The sequence below is a fragment of the Sinocyclocheilus grahami genome, unplaced genomic scaffold, assembly GCF_001515645.1.
Source record: "Sinocyclocheilus grahami isolate Dianchi unplaced genomic scaffold, SAMN03320097.WGS_v1.1 scaffold1024.1, whole genome shotgun sequence".
Classification (NCBI taxonomy): domain Eukaryota; kingdom Metazoa; phylum Chordata; class Actinopteri; order Cypriniformes; family Cyprinidae; genus Sinocyclocheilus; species Sinocyclocheilus grahami.
Window position 1 is genome coordinate 11,231 of NW_015506203.1, and position 22,500 is coordinate 33,730.

A 22,500-nucleotide genomic window follows, 5' to 3' on the forward strand; every position below is an offset into this window, starting at 1 on the left:
TTATATACTACTGTAGTAATTATTAATATTTTGAATTAACCTTTTAAAAATATATTTTAATTTGTTTAAGTTACAGCAATTTTGTCATTTTTGTCGTTTTTTATTTCTATTTATCTTTATTTTATTTCAGTTTGAGTAATTTGATTGTCAACTTAAACATTTATTTCAGTTAGTAGAAATACATTTTTCATCATATATTTACTGTATATTTTGCTTTATTTCAGCTTAATTTTAATCAACAAAAACAATAGTTTTAGTTGACAATAACAATGTTCCATTTTAATTTTATTTTCTTAAATTGCATTTCAGCATCCATGTTTTCTACCTCAATTCAAATTTAAGAATAGAAATTCTCAGTTCATTTGTGAATGGCACACAGCTCTTCTACAGCAATGTTATTTGTCCAGACAAACGTCCTAACCGTTTGCTTTAGTGAGTAATCGGCTTCTCCCTTCACAGCGGACCTAAAGCCAAACACTGCAGCACCTGCAACAAATGCATCGCAGACTTCGACCATCACTGCAAATGGCTAAACAACTGTGTGGGAGGAAGGAACTACAGGTGAGCAGAAGTGCCATTTGATAACACAAATGTAGAAGCAGCATTTGCATATTTTTGTCTCTTTAAAGATGTTTGACAGTGTCTGAATGTTCATATAGGAATGACTGTTTTTTCCCAGGTTCTTCTTCATAACCGTCTCGTCTGCTGTCATTGGGATGTTCCTCCTCATTCTTGTGGTCTTGTTTGTCTTCATCGAGCACTATGTGAACCCTGCTGTCCTGCGCACCGCGCCGCAGTTTCACAGTAAGACCAGCTGTGTCTCTGGACTCAATTCCAGTTCATCAGCGCATGAAATGAATACGTTTATTCATCAAGGATGCATTGAATTGATCAGAAGTGACAGTAGAGACATTTATAATGTTACAAAAAAATAATATTTCAAATAAATGCTGCTCTTTTGAACTTTCTATTCATCTGTGAATCCCGAAAAATAAAACGTATCACGGTTTCCACAAAAATATCGGGCAGCACGACTGTTTTCAACATTGATAATAATCAGAAATGTTTCTCAGCATATTATACTGATTTCTGAAGATCATGTGACGCTGAAGACTGGAGTAATGATGCTGAAAATACAGCTGCGCATCACAGGAATAAATTACAGTTTAACAGATATTCACATAGAAAGAAGATATCTTAAATTTTTATAATATTTCACAATTTTTACTGTATTTTTGATCAAATAAATGCAGCCTTGGTGAGCAGAAGAGACTTTATTAAATTATTAAATATTACAAATCTGAAATAATGAAGACATGTAACGTCTCATTTCCTACACTGCAAAAAAAAATTACTTTCCTAATCAGTATTTTTGTTTTGTACAAATATCTAAAGAGTTATAAAAAAATTCACCCCCCTCACAGTTGTCATGAAGGGCAAAATTAGCTATATAGACCAAAATCATTTTTTGAACCAGGCTGTAAACATGTTTTTTTCTGCTGTAAAGTTGGGCATTTTAACATGGGGAGTCTATGGGATGGACTCCCTTTTGCAGCCAGTCTCTAGCGGCCAGTTGATGAATTACAGCTTAAGTCACTTCCGTGTTGGCTTCACGAGAGAGAGCGGGAGGTTGCCGCTTGGTCAAAACTCACAAACTGATGCACACCGCAAGATCTGCCTAGAATCTGATTGACCGACTTCAGTAAGGTATTGAGTACATGTACAGTAAATGAACATACTTTCCAGAAGGCCAACAATTCACTAAAAATGTTTTTTTTATTGGTCTTATGAAGTATTCTAATTTGTTGAGATAGTGAATTGGTGGGTTTTTGTTAAATGTGAGCCAAAATCATCACAATTAAAAGAACCAAAGACTTAAACTACTTCAGTCTGTGTGCATTGAATTTGTTTAATACACGAGTTTCACAATTTGAGTTGAATTACTGAAATAAATGAACTTTTCCACGACATTCTAATTTATTGAGATGCACCTGGATATATATATATATGCAAACACCACAAAAAAAATCTGAACTGTATGATATAAACTCAGAATTGCAAGAATAAAAGTCAGAATTGTGAGATAAAAAGTTGCAATTACCTTTATAATGAGTTTTTCTTCTGTGGCAGAAACGGTCTTATACACTCTCTGATGAATTTAAAGTTCTGTTTCTGTAACATACAGTATGTTGTTTACATTGTACAGCTGGTTTATTTTAAGATGATTTATAATAACTCATTAAGGACAAAATGCAAACAATTTTATGCCACCGTTGCAACTATAAGATGAATGAATTCTATTTGCTATTTTTATATTTTGAAATAAAGGCTTGTAGATATGTGTGGTGTGTTTGATGCTGAGTGATGAATACAGCACAAGATCACTCATTCGCATCATTTCGTTGTAAATATCTACTAGTTAATTAAAACAATCTGAAATTTTAGTAATTTTTCTGAATTCTGTCTTACAAATGAATTACAGTATCACCATATTTCTGTAATTTTATTTATTGATTTATTTTTATTAATTTATTTTGATTTTTTAATTTTTATTGTGATAAAAAAGAAGAAGTGTGACATCTAGTCCTGGTCTCACTTATGTCATCCTGAGGGCCTGTTATGTAATCCTGGTCCAGAACCCTAGTTGTGTAACATTTCGTGGATTTGAAGCTTTATTCTCAATCCCTGTGAAGAGATGCATCGCTGCAGGACACACAGACCTCAGAGCTGCTGTTTATTTACTCATCTTTCCTGCATTCCTGCATTAACAGGCTTCATCTTGATTACTGTGAAAGGAAACAGCTATTCCCTGTGGAGGAGAAACCTTCTCTTCCTGCATTTTCACTCATTTTAATGTTTGTATGGAAGCATGTTTAGTGTTCATCGTAATGCATTTTTTGGACTCTTCCATTCTATGACATTGTGAGTAATTAATTACTTTTTAGATAGTAAACATTATGATAAGTGGTGTAACAGGGTTGACTATCATAATATAAGCAATTGGAGACTTTGGACAGGACAGTATGTGACCCTGGACCACAAAACCAGTCATTAGAGTAAATTATATTAAAGCTGAATAAATGAGCTTTCCACTAATGTATGGTTTGTTAGGATAGCACAATATTTGGCTGGGATAGCCTACAACTATTTGAAAATCTGGAATCTGAGGGTGCAAAAAAATCTAAATATTGAGAAAATCGCCTTTAAAGTTGTCCAAATGAAGTTTTTAGCAATGCATATTACTAATCAAAAATTAAGTTTTGATATATATATACAGTAGGACATTTACAAAATATCTTCATGAAACATTAATATCCTAATGATTTTTGGCATAAAAGAAAAATAATTTTGACCTATACAATGCATTTTTGGCTATTGCTACAAATATACCCGTGCTACTTGTTTTATATATATATATATATATTTGTAGTTGGTGTTTTTAAATAGATGTTAGCTCATAGTAAAACGTTATTTATTAATAAACAATTATTTCTCACGTGAACTCAAGCGGGCAGCCAATCACCGCGCGCTCAGCAGCACAGCGCACACTCACGCGCGGATCGCAGCGAGCGTCGCATCGCGTCGCGGCTGTCTAATATAAACATGTTCCTCTAGATACTGACCGAAAGAAGAAAACGACAGAGGCGTCATTCAGGTAAGACGGTGCTCTGTCCGTTACAGCGGCGCGTTGCCCTCGTTATCATCCGATCAATCGCGTCTGAAGCTGAAATATTGCGTGATTGATCACGAGCGCGTTTATGTATTTGTCATTTTACCTCAAAAACAAAACGAGCAGATTTTGCGCTTGATTATTGATCGTTGTCACGGAAGTCGGTTTGATTTACTTTCATTTTTGCTTCGTTGCGTAATTCCGTGCTGGTTCCGTTGTGTTGGTCAGTAGTGTTGCACGCAGCGTTCGTGACAATAACAATGATCACGTGTTTCTTCGTGATCTGCTGAGTTTATATAACGTGTGATGATAATGTATAGCGCGATTACATAAACACCGGCGGAGAGGGACCAACAAGAGCCACGTTTAAAATACATAAATCAAAATACAGATGATTAACTATCCATCGATCGATCTGTCTATCTATCTATCCATCCATCCGTTCATCCGTTTATCTATATGTCTATCCATCTACTTTCATCCATCTATGTGTCCATCCATCCATCCATCCATCCATCCATCCATCTATATGTCTGTCCATCCATCCAATTCCCCACTTTCATGTTAAGCGCTTTGAGTACCCAGAAAAGCGCTATATAAATGTAACTAATTATTATAATTATTATCTGTCCATTCATCCATTTATCCATCCATTTCCTATCTGTCTAGCCATCAATCCATCCAACCATACATCCATTCATCCATGCATTCATATGTCTATCTCTCCATTCATCCATTTATCCATCCACATGTCTGTCTACTATACATCCATCAATCTATATGTCTATCTGTCCATCTATCCATCTATCTGTCCATCTATACATCCATCTATATGTCTGGATATTGTTTTTATTTGAACAGTCCAAACATGTCAGGGCTATTATAGTTGACTAAAACTAAAACCATAATATATATCTTATAAAATAAAAAAAACAACAACAAAAAAAATCTAATGAACATTTTAAAAAATATTTAAAAAATAATAAAAAAAACATTTAAAAGTTAATTTATTATTAAAAATGATGAAATTACTAAAACTTTTTTATTTTAGAATTTAAAAAAAATTTGAATTTATTAAAAAAAAATATAAACACTATAATAAAAATAACACTGAAACATGTTTTCATTGCATTTTTTTAGTGAACTCAATTCCATCAAATGTGTATTGTGTAATGTAGGTTTCCCTGTGCTTTACATCAAATCCTCTTTCTGTCTTTAATGTTTTATGCCACTTGGCAGATATAAGTAGGGTTTTTTTGTTAAAAATAGGTCAGTTTATTGTGTGCTCTCATCTGTGCAACTCATGACCAGAAGGCGAATGCATGTCATCATGCGCTCCACCAATCACAGATTCTCCTGAGGTCTGTGTGCATGTAAACGAGCATTTCTCCTCTCTGACACTCCATCATTATCTGTGTTTTTGTGACGTTCCCAGAATCTCCTCCAGCATTAGACTGCAGCAAATGTCGGTCCCAATCACTTAAATAACACTCGCAATACTCGCATAGAACACGCATAGATTACATAGTTGTGTTTACATGCATCATATAATAAACATGATGAAATCTGTTATTATGACTTTGTTTATTAGCTGTGTCAGTTTTATGATGGTAATGATTGCAGAAATGATATTGACTGGGTGCGTTCATGAGAGCATTTAAAGCAACACTCATTTTTTGGGAAATATGTTTTGTTGACTGATATGACAATAGACATTTAGACCTATGCTTTCTATATAAAGTGTCACTTTTACAGTATATCACAGTACTGTTATATATCTCAAGTTTATTAATAAATTATATGGATTAATATATGCATTAGAGGGCTGCATGATTTGGGGAAAGTCTAATAGCAATTTCTCTGGTTAAAAATTGCTATTGCAATTTTAAAATGTAATATTTAATAAAAAATAAAAGAACACCAGGTTTGTTTGTAGGGCTGCAGAAATTTAAATATGACTAATAATAATGATTATTATTATTACTAAATTACAAATATTAAAATAACAAATATTGTTCATATTTTATATAATAATTTATTATTAATAACTATTGTTATTGTTAACATTACTACACTTACTACTAGTATTTAAGAATAAATATAATAATAATAGTATCTTTTATTTTTACAGAAAAATGCAGGATGACCTGTTAACATGCAGGGGGCCTATAATAATAAATCAGTAGAAAGATGTAAAGTTTTCTTTATAAAATATTATATTATTATGATAAAAATCTGCAATGACAATTTATTATATAAAGTGATATTGGGATTATTTCATATATATGCTCTGTTATTTGATTGTAATAATATATATCATTATTTCACAAATAATATAATAATTTATTGAAATGAAACGGCGATTCGATACTTTACAAATAAAACATGCTTCATGCAATTATAGTGATTATTTTCTCTCTTTAGTTTCAACTCGCATGTTTGCATTCCTCCGTGTTTCTCGGTCACTTTGTTTTAGCAAGAAAGATAAGAATGTTGTCGTTTATTCACTCGCGCCAGAGATAGTGGCGATGTCTCGAGTGTGTGTAGTACACTGGACAGCACAAAGGGCCCATAGAGCTGAATGACATTATTGAGAGTGATTCACAAAGTGATTTGTTTCTCTGTTGAAGGACAAGTAAAACACAATGCTCTTGAATAGGGACATCTTCAAGTGGATTTTGAGGGTCCTCTTGTACATTGACTGTACTCGAGGAGTTCACTTTGGCCTACAGAGCTCTGTTGTGCGACCATAAAGACAGATGCAGCTAACTTCAGACTGAGCTGACTTAGTGGTTAGAAACTTAGAAAGCTTCGGATTTGAATTTGGCTTTGCTGTGACATCGCAGGGCTAATGCGGTTGCTGCAGTGCATTATGGGAGCTTCTGGGAGGTGAGCATCGTCTGATCGAGTGTCTGATGTAGTTTTAGCGATCATAAATACTATCTGGTGTTGGTACTAGGACAAACGTGTGACTGAAATCAAGTCGTGACGCTTGACATCAGCACATTGCGGGTTATTCTGACCAAGTGCCGCCCACTTAGACAGGAAGAGACCGCGTGACGTGTGAAGCGTCCAATCTTGTTTTTTGTGCACTTGTGGTTTTGAACGATTGAGATGTTTCTGCACTGATTTCTGAGTCTTCTGCTTTCTGTTTGATTTTAATCATGTAGTATTAAAGTAAATAAGACCATCTGGATTGTATTTTGACTTGTTAATCACTTAATCTTGATCATTTGCTCTTGTGAGAGTTTTAAACGTGAACTAACCGGCGTGAGTGAGTAATGCTGAGCGCTCGTGTCTAATTGTGGACGGTTACATCATGAAGGAAACAGTTCTTCTCATCTTCATAATGTTTGACTTGAAGCAAACTGTGTGCAAGCATAACTACTGTGATTTATTTGTGATTAAATTACAATATCATGATATTATAGTCATTCTATATCATATTAAAAGTATACATAGTATACACTATAGTTATTTTTGTTGGATATTCAACCCAAAAATCTTATATATATTACATAATCATGAGATAATGCCTATTTTTAGTGATCAAGTGAAATGCTCGTTTATTTATTTGGAACTTGTTGGACTCAGACCAGAAGATGAGATGATTATTGGTGTTATTGCAGTTTTGCTCTCTGCTTTTAAGCAGCTAATACTCACATTCACTACAAAACTCCTGTTGTGTTTTCAGCTGCATCAAGAAAGACTCAGAGCGACTCGGAGCGAGCGACGCTGACGTGGGATCAGAGCTCTGGAGGGCCAGCAGAGGGCAAAGGTCAGACTTGAGATGCTAAGCTAAGCTGTGTAATACTTTTAGTTGCTATTTTACTGGTGATGTGAAAATACATGCTCTTGAGTATAGAGTATGTAAGATAGTGCGCCTTAAATGATTTAGCCATGAGACACAGGATGTTGTGTTGATTATGACAGGAAGATGAATGCATTTTCCCATAAAATAACTTTTCAGGTGTAAACGTGCATTTGAAAACATTTTTAAAAAGCTGCTGCATGTTTTAAACGTGTGGAATTATGGGAGATTCATTTATTATATAAAATGTGCATTATATTTAAAATGTTATATAATAATTACATATGAAATAATTGTGATATTATAATTTGATATAAATATTTGATATGAATATATATACATCTTTACAAAATTTATATTATATTATTATTTATAATATATGTTAACATGAAATTACTCAAATTTATATATATATATATATATATATTGAATTATAATTAGTTATATATGTAATATAAAATATGCTAATTATATTTTAGATATTATATATATAATAATTATAAACCAAATATTATATATATTGGAATTATGAATTATATATAAATTAAAATAGCTGATTTGAAGTCAAACTCACAGCTTCATTGTTTGTAGAGAGACGCACAGACTCGGGTAACTTAATTCACACATGCAACTTTAATCTCTCTCTCGCTCGCTCTCAAAATAGCCACACTTGAGGAAAAAAGTCGAATAGTTTGCATCGTTGTTGATATAGCTGTCGTCATTTAACATTTCTGTCGTAACACAGTTGACTAATATTAAATGATTTGCAACTTCCATCATGTTACCTCGCTCTCTTTCAACATTAAATTGACGATTCATGCTGAAAATCGCGCTCCGCTTCTGTGAACAGTAAACTCCGCCTACTTTGATTGGCCATCTCAATTATTTTGACATTGATGAGCGCTGTTAGACTACTGAGGCAGACCAGGCTGAAAATGTAACTTTTAATTAGTGCTGTCAAACGATTAATCGTGATTAATCGCATCCAAAATAAAAGTTTTTGTGTACATAATATATGTGTGTGTACTGTTTATTTACTATGCATATATCAATACACGCACATATAATATATATTTAGAAAATATTTACATGTATATACATTTATATATACATATATTTAATATATAAACAAACATAGCATATTTTTCTAAAATATATACATGCATGTGTTTGTATTTATATACACATAATAAATATACACAGCACACACAGATATATTATGTAAACAAAAACTTTTATTTTGGATGCGATTAATCGTGATTAATCATTTGACAGCACTACTTTAAACCTTTTTGTCATCCTAAAAAAACAGAGCTCTGCGTAGTGGAGTGCAGCAGATCAGTGCCTCAATGTAACCATGATCTTCATTATAGATATACAGACATAAAAAGTAATTAAGTAATTCCAGCTCAATACTAGCAGCTGAGTCCTTAGCCATCTTCAAGAATCGGCTAAAAACACATCTCTTCCATCTTTATTTGACCCTCTAACTCCAGCACTCTCTATTCTAATTCTATTCTTTAAAAAAAACTAACACTAGCTTCTCTAATCTTTTTGTATTCTATTCTATCTGTTTTCTTTTTATTTATTATAGATAAAAAAAAAAAACTTGCTACGTGTGCTGCATTAAGCTAATTGAGACTTGTTATAGCACTTGCGTATCATTGCTCTTTTGTTGATTTTGATTGCTACCATTGTCCTCATTTGTAAGTCGCTTTGGATAAAAGCGTAGCTAAATGACAAAAAAAATAATATTTAGAAAAACAGAGCTCTGCGTAGTGGAGTGCAGCAGATCAGTGCCTCAATGTAACCATGATCTTCATTATAGATATACAGACATAAAAAGTAATTAAGTAATTCCAGCTCAATACTAGCAGCTGAGTCCTTAGCCATCTTCAAGAATCGGCTAAAAACACATCTCTTCCATCTTTATTTGACCCTCTAACTCCAGCACTCTCTATTCTAATTCTATTCTTTAAAAAAAACTAACACTAGCTTCTCTAATCTTTTTGTATTCTATCTATCCGCTTTCTTTTTATTTATTATACAATTAACAAAAGCAAAAAAGGCCTCTAACACTAGCATGCTCTATTCTTTTTCTATTCTATCTGTTTTCTTTTTATTTATTATAGATAAAAAAAAAAAAAAACTTGCTACGTGTACTGCATTAAGCTAATTGAGACTTGTTATAGCACTTGCGTATCATTGCTCTTTTGTTGATTTTGATTGCTTCCATTGTCCTCATTTGTAAGTCGCTTTGGATAAAAGCGTAGCTAAATGACAAAAAAAATAATATTTAGACACTTACATCGTGTCTTTGCATTACACACCATCAAATCATGTGTCATTTATAATGAAGGAAGATGCACAAACACACTTTTGCAACAATATTAACCATTCACATTCTTCACCAGCAACATGGAGGAGTTTAAAGTTCAGACCGCCAAACACCCCGTACCCAACAGTTCACCCATGCGTCCGCACAGCGAACACCCAAAAGATCACGCGGCCAAACGCCTGTCCTCCACGTCCAACGGCACGAGCGACGGAGGAGCGGGAGCCAAAACGCCTGTGGAGATCACCGCGCTGGAGGAGTCCTTCCGCCGCTTCGCCATCCACGGAGACACGCGAGCCACCGGCAAAGACATGAACGGCAAGAACTGGTCCAAACTGTGTAAAGACTGCGGCGTCATCGATGGCAAGGGCATCACCCTCACAGACGTGGACATAGTCTTCTCCAAAGTCAAGTCAGTCAGCATTTGCACCACTTTTAAACATCTAGGACCAGAGTTGGGGAAAGCTACTTTTAAAAGTAATGCATTATAATATTGTGTTACTCCCTAAAAAAGTAACTAATTGCATTACTTAGTTACTTTTTATGGAAAGTAATGCGTTACAATACTTATGCATTACTTTTTCTCATCTGGGCTGGGCTTGCTTATTTGTTTTTTATATTTAAAAGTTATTTGTTTTGCATATATAAAAGGCTGATGGAAATTCAACATGAAATGGGAAAACAAAGCAACTGGCGTTACTTATTTGAAAAAGTAACTTTTCTTGTAAATTAAAAAGTAATGCATTACTTTACTAGTTACTTGAAAAAAGTAATCTGATTACATAACTTGCATTAGTTGCAATATGTTACCCCCAACAATGTTTAGGACTACAGCACAACAGACGGGTTATGGAAGTAAAAGTCACATTAATTTTCTACACAGATAAATAGATGTTTTTTATATTTAAAAGTTATTTGTTTTGCATATATAAAAGGCTGATGGAAATTCAACATGAAATGGGAAAACAAAGCAACTGGCGTTACTTATTTGAAAAAGTAACTTTTCTTGTAAATTAAAAAGTAATGCATTACTTTACTAGTTACTTGAAAAAAGTAATCTGATTACATAACTTGCATTAGTTGCAATATGTTACCCCAACAATGTTTAGGACTAGAGCACAACAGACGGGTTATGGAAGTAAAAGTCACATTAATTTTCTACACAGATAAATAGATTTTTTTTTTTTGTTCTTGATGCAAAGCTAATGACTTGATATGCATACTTACAAATCTGATCGTCTACTTTTTCAGTGTGCAATTAAATGTTACATTCTTGCATTTCATGCATTCCCTGGGAATCAAACCCATGACCCTGGAATTATTAGTGCCATGCTCTACTATTTGAGCAACAATTAACACTTCCTTCTCCCTTCTTGCATCACTCACTTTGAGTTTGTTGCAGTGCATCCTGGGATTGCATTGCCTATGAAGCATGCATGCGATGCTGTCTTCGATTTTGGCCAAAACTTTGTGCCTGAAATGCTCAGTGCTGTCTAGGTAGGATGCGATTACACTGTCAACCAATAGGATTTTCTCGCAGACATCTGGCACAGTGTGTCACATACACATAAACACAGATGTTGCATGCATGTAAACAGCAAAAACACTATGAGATCTGATTTGGGCCGCGTTCAGATGTGGATTAAATCTAGTCATCTGACCCACTTTTACTTACTCACATCTGATTCTCCTCTTAATGCGCCACTCTTTCACAGCAGGTTCAGGTCAGGTTAAGGTCAAATCATGCAGGGACGACGCGAGTGAGTGACAGATTAATTTGCATGTATTTATTCATCCCTCACATGTGCATGTCATATTAAATCATAAATCATACAGCCTCTTTTATCAAGCTGTGTCAGAGGACAAATGCTCTAACTGAGGGACAAAATTGCATTTCTTAACCGATCTGTGCATTATGCAATATGTGCATGTTAACAAATGGGATCAAAAAAAATTGTGTGTCAAAATATTGAATCAGTGCAATAAGCTTTGCAGTGTAGGAATGTAGCTGACATTTTCTGTAACAGAAAATATTTTTTTTCTGAATATGCATTCTATAAAACCAAAACAACTGTTACTTAAAATAAAATAAACATTAACAGAGATAAAATAGTTTTTTGTTTAGTTTAAGTTGAAGTGCTCAAATAACTAAAACTAAAAATATATTCTTAATATTATTAAATAATTTATTTATTTATATAATAATTTATTATTTAATATATTATTAAAACAAATGAAAATATATAAGAAAAAAATATATATATATAATATAAAAAATAAAATCTTATTCAGAATATTTACAAAAACAATATAGTATAATAGCGTATCAATGAAAGTAAAATAACACTGCACGGTGAAGAGGAGTCGTGCTGTGTTGATGTTTTTCTGGTTCTTCCCCCACAGCCACAGGCCATGATGGCTCATGCCGAATAACCCTGATGACTGCAGGACAGAAGGAGTCATCGCTGCTTCAGTAGGGCCAGATTTTAATAACGTGCCCTTAATATAGAGCTCCGTACACACTGATCTCGCCTTTAAGCATCCAGTCTTCAGATGTTTAGATAAAAGTGCTGGTTTGTTCAAATAGTAGAATGAATCTTTGTAGTATTTATGCATAGAAGATATTCTCTGCCTTTTATAAAGCCTGCAGTAGGGAAAAGATTCTTCACCCCGACTGAGCGAGAATAAAGATTATTCTGCTAGACAGCGTCAGAACAACAAGGCTGAGCAGAAACGAGAGGCAGGAAGAACCAATGCATGCATTAACATTAAAAAGGAGAAGTGCACGCAAAAAGGAAGTCAGTCCAACCCTTTATGCTATTATAAGAGTATTATTATTATCATCATCATTATTATTTCATGGGCAAAAACAAAACAAAACATGAAAATATCATGACAGCAGTCCAAACAACTCTTGTGGTATATTCCAGGTCTTTTAAAGCAAGCAAAATGTAAGTTATTTTAGCTAAATGTTTTGATGCTTTTCAGGTGTTTTCTGACCTATTCGGACAGATTAAAACCCCAGCGATTGATGTTAATGATGCTTGACAAAGTCCCGGCACATTTAAAGCTGCAGCACACAGCAATGCAAACATTACAATACTCCTCCATTCAGCACGTAATACCACAGTACAGACAAATAGACATAAGCCAGTGTTTCTGTGGGTTTTAAAAGGTCTTAATTCAGTTTAGAAAGTCTTGTTGCATGCACTGCGAAAAAATTTATTTGTTTTCCAATACACATTTAAACATCTGTAAATCAAGATGCATTTAGTTGAGATGCAAATTGAAGAAAATAAGTCTTGTTTTCTGAGAAACTGAACAAAATGAAGCGAAAAACAAACAAAGAAGAAAAACAAATATGTCAATGGGGAATGAAAATGACTTTTCTCTTTCAATTAAGTACATTTTTCTGAGTCCATTGGCAGATATTTGTTCTTGTTTTAATCATAAACTTGTTTCATTTTGATTAAATTCTCCAAAAAAAAAAAAAAAGACTTCCTTTGATTTGCCTCTATAATATTACCTAATTGATGATGCTGAGTTCAAAAATATCAATGAAAACTTCATATCACATATACTTTTTTTACCCCCACAAAATAAGAATGGTTTTTCAAATAATATTTACAGTATGCGTCAGCTTTAATGCACTTATCAAAATAAACGTTTTGGCTTTAATGACAAAAAGTAGCATTCAAAATGACTACTTCGCCTTAAAATGGTTGTCACAAAAACAAAAATGCTACAAAATGCATCATATTTTGTAAAAAAAAAAAAAAAGTGTGATGCTCTCAAAACTATTTTTGGAATCAGCACCTCAAAAGAGATACAAGTATTGTGTTTCATTCAGCAGATATGATGCCTAGCGGTTATGTTTTATATGTTTTCATGTGTTAATAACAGCATATGTATGTTTATGTCTCTATGAATATGTATAAATATGAAAGCATTCAGCACAAGCTCATAGTAGAGAGAACAGTGGCTGACATTAGGCAGCAGGAACAGTCGCAGCGCTGAAGGATCGCACAAACAAAACTGCTCAGCGAAGAAGTCAAATTAATTATAAAGCCAAAGAGGCGTGTTTACCCAAGCTTGTTGCTATGACAGCAGGGGGAGACGACGGACTTTATGGGCTTTTGTTTAGGTTCTCGATCACCACGGTAAAGGCTGTTTGTGTTACTATGTGCCGTTTTAAGTGTCGCTTTACGAGTCGAATGCATTCGCTGTAAGTGATGCCTGGAGTCATAATGCAAATCCTGCTTCAAGACCGGATAAATCAGCCGTTCTCTACTGGTTCTGCTTTGGGACGCTGATTTTGGCGAGCAAACGCAGTACCAAAACTGTTTATCGTATTGAAGTAAACAAAATACCGTGCAGTTTGATTGGATGCTCAACCCTTGATGGCAGCAACTACAGATACGGGAAGCATTTCCTCTCTTTTAAAGACGATTGGAAGTGCATTTCTTCCTCTGAAATGAAAGACGCTGTACAGCCGTGACGCCGGGCCTCTCAGAGCTGACATGTTCATGTGATCACACGTTTGCTCTCAGTTCATGCAACACTTTCAGAGGCCTTTATCCAAGCACTTCCCATGCAAACTTAAAGGGGCAGTTCACCTAAAAATTAGAATTTGCTGTTAATTTACTCACCCTCAGGCCATCCAAGATGCAAACTTTTTTTTCTTCAGTCGAACAGAAAAGAAGATTTTTAGCTGAAACTGTGGTGCTTAGTGATTCATAAAATGCAAGTCAATGGCTGCCGGCACTTTAAGAGTCAAAGAACACCCATCAGGCAACACAAAATGAATCCCTGTGGCTCTTGATGATATATTGAGGTCTTATGAAGCGATCAGTCTGTGCACGAAACTGAACATTATTACCTGTAATCCAGAGCCTCAGGCAAATCTGATTCTTTTCCATGAACTGATTCTTTTGGACAGCTCGTTTGGTTCAGTTCACTAGTTTGTTTACATAATCACGCAATGACGTAACATATGCGCAATTATATTATTAAAGCACCCCAAAATGGTGTGAAACGTGGATGTTTTACGTGTCTAAAGCGTATAAAGTGAATAAGCTAGTCTTCATCAGCTCACGTTTTTACATAAACCATGAAAAACCATGACAATGTTCATTTGCTCATTGGTCTTCAGTTCGAGTCGAACTGTTTGCTCAGTTCAGTGACTGTTGGAGGAACTGGAGCGCTAGATCAGTTCATTCATCACAGGATCAGATATACGGCAGTATTTCGGCTCGTTTCCAGTCGGAGTGACTGTCAGGCGTCTGAAAGTGAGTTTAGATTGAGTAACTTGTAGATCTGTGCTGCTCGAGCTCCGGACCGTTTGTCTGAGGCTTTGGGTTACAGGTGATAATGCTGTAAATAATGTTTAGTTTCTTGCACAGACTGATCGTTTCGCTTCATAAGACCTCAATATATCATCAGGAGTCACTGGTATTATTTTTTTAACAGTAGCCCTAATCATTCAATCAGTACTAAACCAAAAAACCTCATATACATCGCATAAAAATCTCAAACTAGTGTTGCCTGATGTGCTTTTTTTGACTCTCAAAGTGCCGGCAGCCATTGACTTGCATTTTCTGAATCAGCAAGGACCACGGTTTCAGCTAAAAATCTTCTTTACTGTTCTGCTGCAGAAATAAACTCATCTTCATCTTGGATGGCCTGAGGGCGAGTAAATTAACAGCACTTTTTCGATTTTGGATGAACTATCCCTTTGAATCATATTTCATGCAAAAATCTTCATTTACTGACCCTCATGTTGTTCAGACCCTGTGTTATTTCTCATGTGAAACACAAAAGCACAGCAGCTGCTAATTATGTTTGATATTTTAATTTCGGTGTCACTCAAAGCATTTCTCATGTGTTTACAGAAGCTCTTTTAATCAGGTCTTGCATGTTTCTGCTCTGCTCTGTGCTTATGTTTGATGCCACCAAATATACTGACGAGCTTATCATCCATTTGTCATTGTTTTCTAGGAGCAAATCTGCGCGCACTATTACATACAGCCAGTTCAAAGAAGCGCTCGAAGAGCTCGCCAGGAAACGCTTCAAAGATAAGAGCAGCGAGGACGCCGCGCAAGAGGTTTACAGAATGATCGAAGGGAAATCGCCCGTTATAGCTGGAGTCACGGTAAAGCCCACAGCAGACGTGCTGTTCTTTCTCTAAACGAATAAGCATTGATGGTATCCTGTTTTCTCAAACATTTGTAAGTCGTTTTGGAGAAAAGTTTGATAAATGCATAAATGTAAACATGAGTTGATGAAAAGCTTATAATTAATTAAATCATAAAAATGTAAAATAATTCATTTGAATAATACAAATAAAACACTATAAAGAAAAAATATGTATTTTATGTTCACCTGCATTTAATGTGGCCCTTAACCAACATCAAGAACCAAAACATGTGAATTTATTGTTAAATTATTAAAATCTCAAGGGGACTTTAAGTAAATATTTTAGATTAAACTGGTTTGGCTCACAAAAAAGTTTGGGAATCTTTGCTGTGGTATACAAATGAAATCTACTCACTTATTTCTTTAATTATTGGTTTTAAATGTATACGAATGAATAAATAACTAAACCATTGCTGATTTCTAAATGTAATAATGATAAATATATGGCAGTGATGATAAATATTTATAAATATGAAGACATGAGCTTATACAGTCATGTTCAAAAGTTTGGCATCAGAAGGATTTTTTTAAAGAAATTAATATTTTATTTAGCAAGGATGCATTGAATTGGCCAATAGTGCCAGTAAAGACATTTATAATGTTACAAAAGATTTCTATTTGAAATAAATGCTGTTCTTTTGAACTTTCTATTCATCTGTAAATCCTGAAAAATAACATTTTAATGGTTTCCACAAAAATATTGTGAAGCACAACTGTTTTCAACATTGATAATAATCAGAAATGTTTATTGAGATCAGAATATTATACTGATTTCTGAAGATCATGTGACACTGAAAACTAGAGTAATGATGCTGAAAATTCAGCTGCGCATCACAGAAATAAATTACAGTTTTACAGATATTCACATAGAAAACAGCTATTTTAAATTGTAATAATATTTCACAATTTTACTGGATTTTTGATCAAATAAATGCAGCCTTGGTGAGCACAAGAGACTTTTGAAAACATTTTAAAAACTGGAATTTATCACAAGTCTCTTTCTGGACTCGCAGAGAGCCGTGGCTTCCCCAACTGTGTCCCGTTTGACCGACACCACCAAGTTCACCGGATCGCACAAGGAGCGTTTCGACGAGACGGGCCGCGGGAAGGGCAAGGCAGGGCGAGTGGAAGTGGTGGATGCGTCTGGATACGTCTCCGGATACAAGCACGCAGGGTCATACGAGAAAAAAGTTTCAAAACCTCCACAAAAACCCATGTGAGGTTCTCCATCCAGCAGTGAACGCAACAGAAGACAAACCCGACTCTATAAAGCACAAATGCATTTCCCATCTTCCATTGAGGGTACGTCTTTTCCTGTGAATAACATTGAGTTTATGCTCCTGTTCCTGTAAGTGTTTTATTTCTATTAACTGGAACGCTGTTTACATCAAACGCCGACGTCACCAGCTGGTACGTTCCTAACAAACACGATGATGCCAAGAGAAAGACAGGTGGCTACAGTATTGCACGCTCTACTAGTGAAGGTTTTGCTGTTAATCTGTCGTGAATATTGACATGAAATTAATATTTGACATTTTGCACTGATGCAGTAGAATCAGGCCTGAAATATACTTTGCAAATGCTTGAGTAATGCAGTGCAAGTCCATGATCCCACGATTTTTGTTACAACAACACAAAACTAAGATTGCACATTTTCCATCTCCATTTATATTTAATGCATTTGGCAGATGCTTTTATCTTAAGTTTAAATTTGAAGGTCATGCATGTAGGGTATGTTTCAGGCCTAAGATAAAATATATTTAAATGCATTTGTCTTAGTATTATTTACACATAATTTAAAGGAATAATTCATCCAAAAATAAAAACTTGCTTAAAATGTCCTCACCCTCAGACTACTGCAGAGCATTCATTGCGGAGACACTGATGCAATGCTACATTTCTCCAAATCTGATGAAGAAACAAACTCGTCTACATCTTAGATGGCCTGAGAGTGAGCATATTTTCTGCAAATTTTCATTTGATGCATTAATGGCTTTAAAAAAACTGACTTGATAAACATTTGGTTTGGTCTCATTTATTTAGATTTAAAAAAAAAAAACATCTGATTTTGTTTGCATTTATATGCAATATGTTTTAAAATAACCGGATGCAAAAGTTCAACCATCGTAGATCATTGTTTGATGCATAAAGAACTGACCGCTGGTGCTCAAGATTGTATATCTAGTAGTTTGGTCAATGTTTTTTCAATTGATGGCATAACTAAGTATTTCTAATGGTATAATATGAAACACTGCCTGTGTGTTTTAACTGTGGAATGATTTGCTATAGTATGTGAAAGGAAACACCATCAGCAAAAGTTCAGGATTTGCTCTGATCACAATATCGGACCCAACGCATCAAGCGTTATCATACTTCAATACAGACCGAATAATGTCGAACCAGCGGGAAACATGGCTGACAGTCCTTACAAAACTCTGTGCATCTGAACTAAAAGCTTTGGACAAACATGACACAAACAAAAAAGTTGGCTGAAGTTTCTAATGATTTTAACACACAATCAGGCCCACACAGAATCTGCAGCGCTGAATTAGGAATGATCAAATTGCATGTTCATTTATAAAAAATACTTTGGCTAATCTGATTATCTTTCAGCCTACTCTAAGCTTTATTATTAGCACATTTTACCATATTAAAATCCATTATGCAGCATTGAAGCCTGCTGATTGTGTCTGGGCCTGTTTATCAGCAATAGATCAAACTGCAAATGAAAATATTAAAAGGTATTTTGTATTGGTTTTAGTTTGAAAAGCACTGTTGTTAAATTTAACATGTCAGATCGAGGCGCTTTGCTGTTTTTTTTTCATACGTGCAGTGTTTCTGCCTACAGAACAATGTTTACAAGAGAAGTGACATGCTGTATCTTACGCTGGCATGATGTACGTCTAAATGAATACATTCCCTTTACCATAACTAGTGTTCAGATTTATTTATAAACGCACTGCCATCTGAACACGCTGGACGAGATCCAACCTTCAGGGTTCCCACACTTCAGTGACTTTCCATGAGATTTCCAGTCGCGTGTGAACACTGGATGTGGACTGTGTCACTAATGAATCATTCAAACGAACTCGTTCAAAAGAAATCAGGCCGCTTTATGGCTTGCAAACATGTTTTACTCGATGCAAGCACAATATTTCGTTCATTTAATATTTTAAAACAGCATTACTAGTCAAATCTATATTCATTATATGCATTTTTAAAAAGATTTTATGACTCTTCCAAATCTGGAAAACACAAATGTGACCCTGGAGCACAAAACCAGTCATAAGGGTCAATTTTTCGAAATTGAGATTTATACATCATCTGAAAGTTTGATGTATAAGCTTTCCATTGATGTATGGTTTGTTAGGATCGGACAATATTTGGTTGAGATACAACTATTTGAAAATCTGGAATCTGAGGCTGCAAAAAAAATCTAAATATTGAGAAAATCACCTTTAAAGTTGTTCATATGAAGTTTTTAGCAATGCATATTACTAATCAAAAATTAAGTTTTGATATATTTACAGTACGAAATTTGCTAAATATCTTCATGGAACATGATCTTTACTTAATATCCTAATGATTTTTGGCATAAAAGAAAAATGTATAATTGTGACCCATACAATGTATTGTTGGCTATTGCTACAAATATCCCCCAGCGACTTAACACTGCTTTTGTGCTCCAGGGACACATATGTAGAATTCCCTAACATTTTTTATGTGATAAGCTGATTTGTGAATCACTGATTCACTTGAAAAAAAACTGACTCAAAAGAATGATTCACTCACAATTCAATTTAATATTTTAGAGCGTAGAGCAGATTTTTAAAAGAACTTTTAAGATTTTATGACTTTTCCAGATCTGAAAATCACATATTTTAAACTCTGTGATGGTGGGAACCCATCGACAATATTGTCCATGTCTATGGAGCGAAGAAGGGAGGAGTGAGAGTGTACAGACATATTCTTCTACAGGACATCTATTTTCAGAAAAGAGTAGTGGCTACGGCTCTCCCGCAGACAGTGACTCATATTTATGATAACAAACCACAAGTATATATGTTGTTGTATTTAACGTATGTTTTGTGTGATTAATGCCAAATACTGTTAACCATCCGTTTTGAGGAACAATACTGTCTTTTAAACAATGTTTTTTAATGTTCTGCAGTATCCTGATATGCATGTCATATGGTGATGGTAAAGCGATTTTAACGTGTCAGTGTTTTGTAGCATCGTATTGAATAAAAAACAAACTGCCTGGTTCTTCTTTATTTCCAACGCACGTGAAGTCTCGAGCGATTGTGTTCTGCAACAGTGGAGATCGGGGCTAGTTGTCACATGGGAACTTTTTTCTGTATTTGACGCTTCAGCAGGGTTTCTGCGGGTTTTACAAAGGTCATTTTCATCAAGGACATTTTCCAGACCAATTCAAAAAAATTTAAGGCCCAAATCAAAAATCAAGACACATTGAGAAGCAAAATGACAAGATAAGAAGCCTTGTTTGCTGAGAAAATATTTCAAAATGAATGAGTTTTATGATGATTTGTTCTTGTTTTAAGCATGGACTCATTTAGTTTTGTTCAGTTTCTCAGAAAACTTAATTTTGCATTTCAAGTAAATGTATCTTGGTTTAAAGATGTTTAGATATTTGCATTGGAAAATAAGATGTTCATTTTTTTGCGGGACTTTCTGCCCCGATTTAAGACTTTTTAGGGCCTTAATTGTGGAAGGGCAAATTAAGACTTCTTAAGATGCACAGAAATCCTGTTTAAGGTCCATCTGAATAGAAAAGTACTCCGGTTGAACGAACCGAACAAGCAAATTTGCACAACTTCAAGATATGCATGTGTGACATAAACAGAAGCCATACTGCTTTAGAGAGAGTATATAAAACAAAAGGCATTTACATACGAGGTGTAACTTTATATTGCAGATTTATAATAAATGAAACCTAGATGTCTATTGGAGGAACGCTCTTCATTTGCAGCAGTTAGTTCATCAGAGCCTCTTCCAGCTGCTGCAGCAAACGCTCATTTCTGGCAATCAAAGACCTGCAAAAAAGACTCGATCAACACAAAGGCTGGTGGCTTTTATAGCTGTGTAGCATTTGGATCGTCTTTGACACAGACCTGTAGCTCTCCTGCGGCTCATTCGCTCCGTTGCCCTCCTGAATTGTGTGCCTTTTCACGTTTAACTCCTCAGGGACCGTCTGCTGTCCTAAAAATCCACCAGCACAAACATTAATAACCTGTTTTATGTCAACAACTTAGTATTGAGACACTGACCTCTGTCCTGCATGTCTGGCATCTTCTTCAGCCGAGACGACAGCAGCTTGTTTTCTGCTTTGATCAGCTGTTTCTGTAAAGACACGTTCTCCTCCAGCACGCTCTTCATCTGTTCATTAAGGGCTTGCTGTATTAAAGACAACAGCAGACGTCACTGCCAACGCATTTAACTTCTCTGTGTGACGTATGAAAGATAAAAAGCTCTTGTCGTTATTTACTTCCAAATGGAAAAAACTTAGTGTAGATTCCATCCGAAGTCTGCATATGCACAAAAGACAGTCATGTTTTAGACTTGCAAAATTAAGAAACTTGCATAAATGCATCCCCAAAATGGCCATATATGGAGCTAATGATGCCTAGTGTTACTATGCATGCCCTCATTTGCATATCATTTCCATACGCTATTTTTCAATAGTTTTCATATTAGTTTTTATGAATCCTGATATTAAACAGTGTTGGTGAAAGTTACTTTTAAAAGTAATGCATTATAATATGTGAGCCTGGAGCACAAAAGCAGTGTTAAGTCGCTGGGGGATATTTGTAGCAATAGCCAACAATACATTGTATGGGTCAAAATTATCAATTTTTCTTCTATGCCAAAAATCATTAGGATATTAAGTAAAGATCATGTTCCATGAAGATATTTTGTAAATTTCCTACCGTAAATATATCAAAACTTAATTTTTGATTAGTAATATGCATTGCTAAGAACTTCATTTGAACAACTTTAAAGATGATTTTCTCAATATTTAGATTTTTTTGCACCCTCAGATTTCAGATTTTCAAATAGTTGTATCTCGACCAAATATTGTCCGATCCTAACAAACCATACATCAATGGAAAGCTGATCAAGCTTTCAGATGATGTATCAATCTTAATTTTAAAAAATGGACCCTTATGACTGGTGTTGTGCTCCAGTATTTTGTAATTGTAGTTACTTTTTATGGAAAGTAATGCGTTGGGCTGGGCTTGCTTATTATTTGCCTTTAATAACAAAAAACCCAAAAGTTTAATTTTTGTCAACGGTAAAAGCCCTTTACCATTTCTCTCAACTCGAGGACAGGAGGGCTGTCCTAATATACTTTGGAATATGGTACACAAATCACATTCACTGAGCTTTTCTTAAGTTGCTAATAATAAACTAGCTCAATATAACCATTCATAATTTGACTGAAATGATCTTACGATGGACTCTTGCGCC

General features: G+C 34.8%; 2 protein-coding genes across 3 annotated transcripts in view; one reads left to right on the forward strand and one right to left on the reverse strand.

Annotated features, from left to right (window-relative positions):
- The first annotated feature begins 3,525 nt into the window (after nucleotides 1-3,525).
- LOC107565752 (tubulin polymerization-promoting protein-like) lies at nucleotides 3,526-17,816 on the forward strand. Its single transcript, XM_016251020.1, has 5 exons — nucleotides 3,526-3,655; nucleotides 7,365-7,448; nucleotides 9,896-10,228; nucleotides 15,814-15,967; nucleotides 17,025-17,816. The coding sequence occupies exons 3-5, from the start codon at nucleotides 9,900-9,902 to the stop codon at nucleotides 17,229-17,231; spliced, it is 690 nt and encodes a 229-aa protein (XP_016106506.1). The 5' UTR covers nucleotides 3,526-3,655; nucleotides 7,365-7,448; nucleotides 9,896-9,899; the 3' UTR covers nucleotides 17,232-17,816.
- Nucleotides 17,817-20,646: 2,830 nt separating this feature from the next.
- The window catches only part of LOC107565745 (centrosomal protein of 72 kDa-like), a 6,573-nt gene continuing 4,719 nt past the window's right edge, over nucleotides 20,647-22,500 (reverse strand). For both annotated transcript variants that reach the window (XM_016251016.1, XM_016251015.1), the window contains exons 11-14: nucleotides 22,485-22,500; nucleotides 21,300-21,426; nucleotides 21,144-21,231; nucleotides 20,647-21,065 (exon numbers count right to left, since the gene is read on the reverse strand). The exon at nucleotides 22,485-22,500 is cut by the window's right edge and continues 163 nt beyond it. In XM_016251016.1, the coding sequence (XP_016106502.1) occupies nucleotides 21,005-21,065; nucleotides 21,144-21,231; nucleotides 21,300-21,426; nucleotides 22,485-22,500 (292 nt within the window). In that variant the 3' untranslated portion in view covers nucleotides 20,647-21,004. The remainder of the gene's footprint in view (nucleotides 21,066-21,143; nucleotides 21,232-21,299; nucleotides 21,427-22,484) is intronic.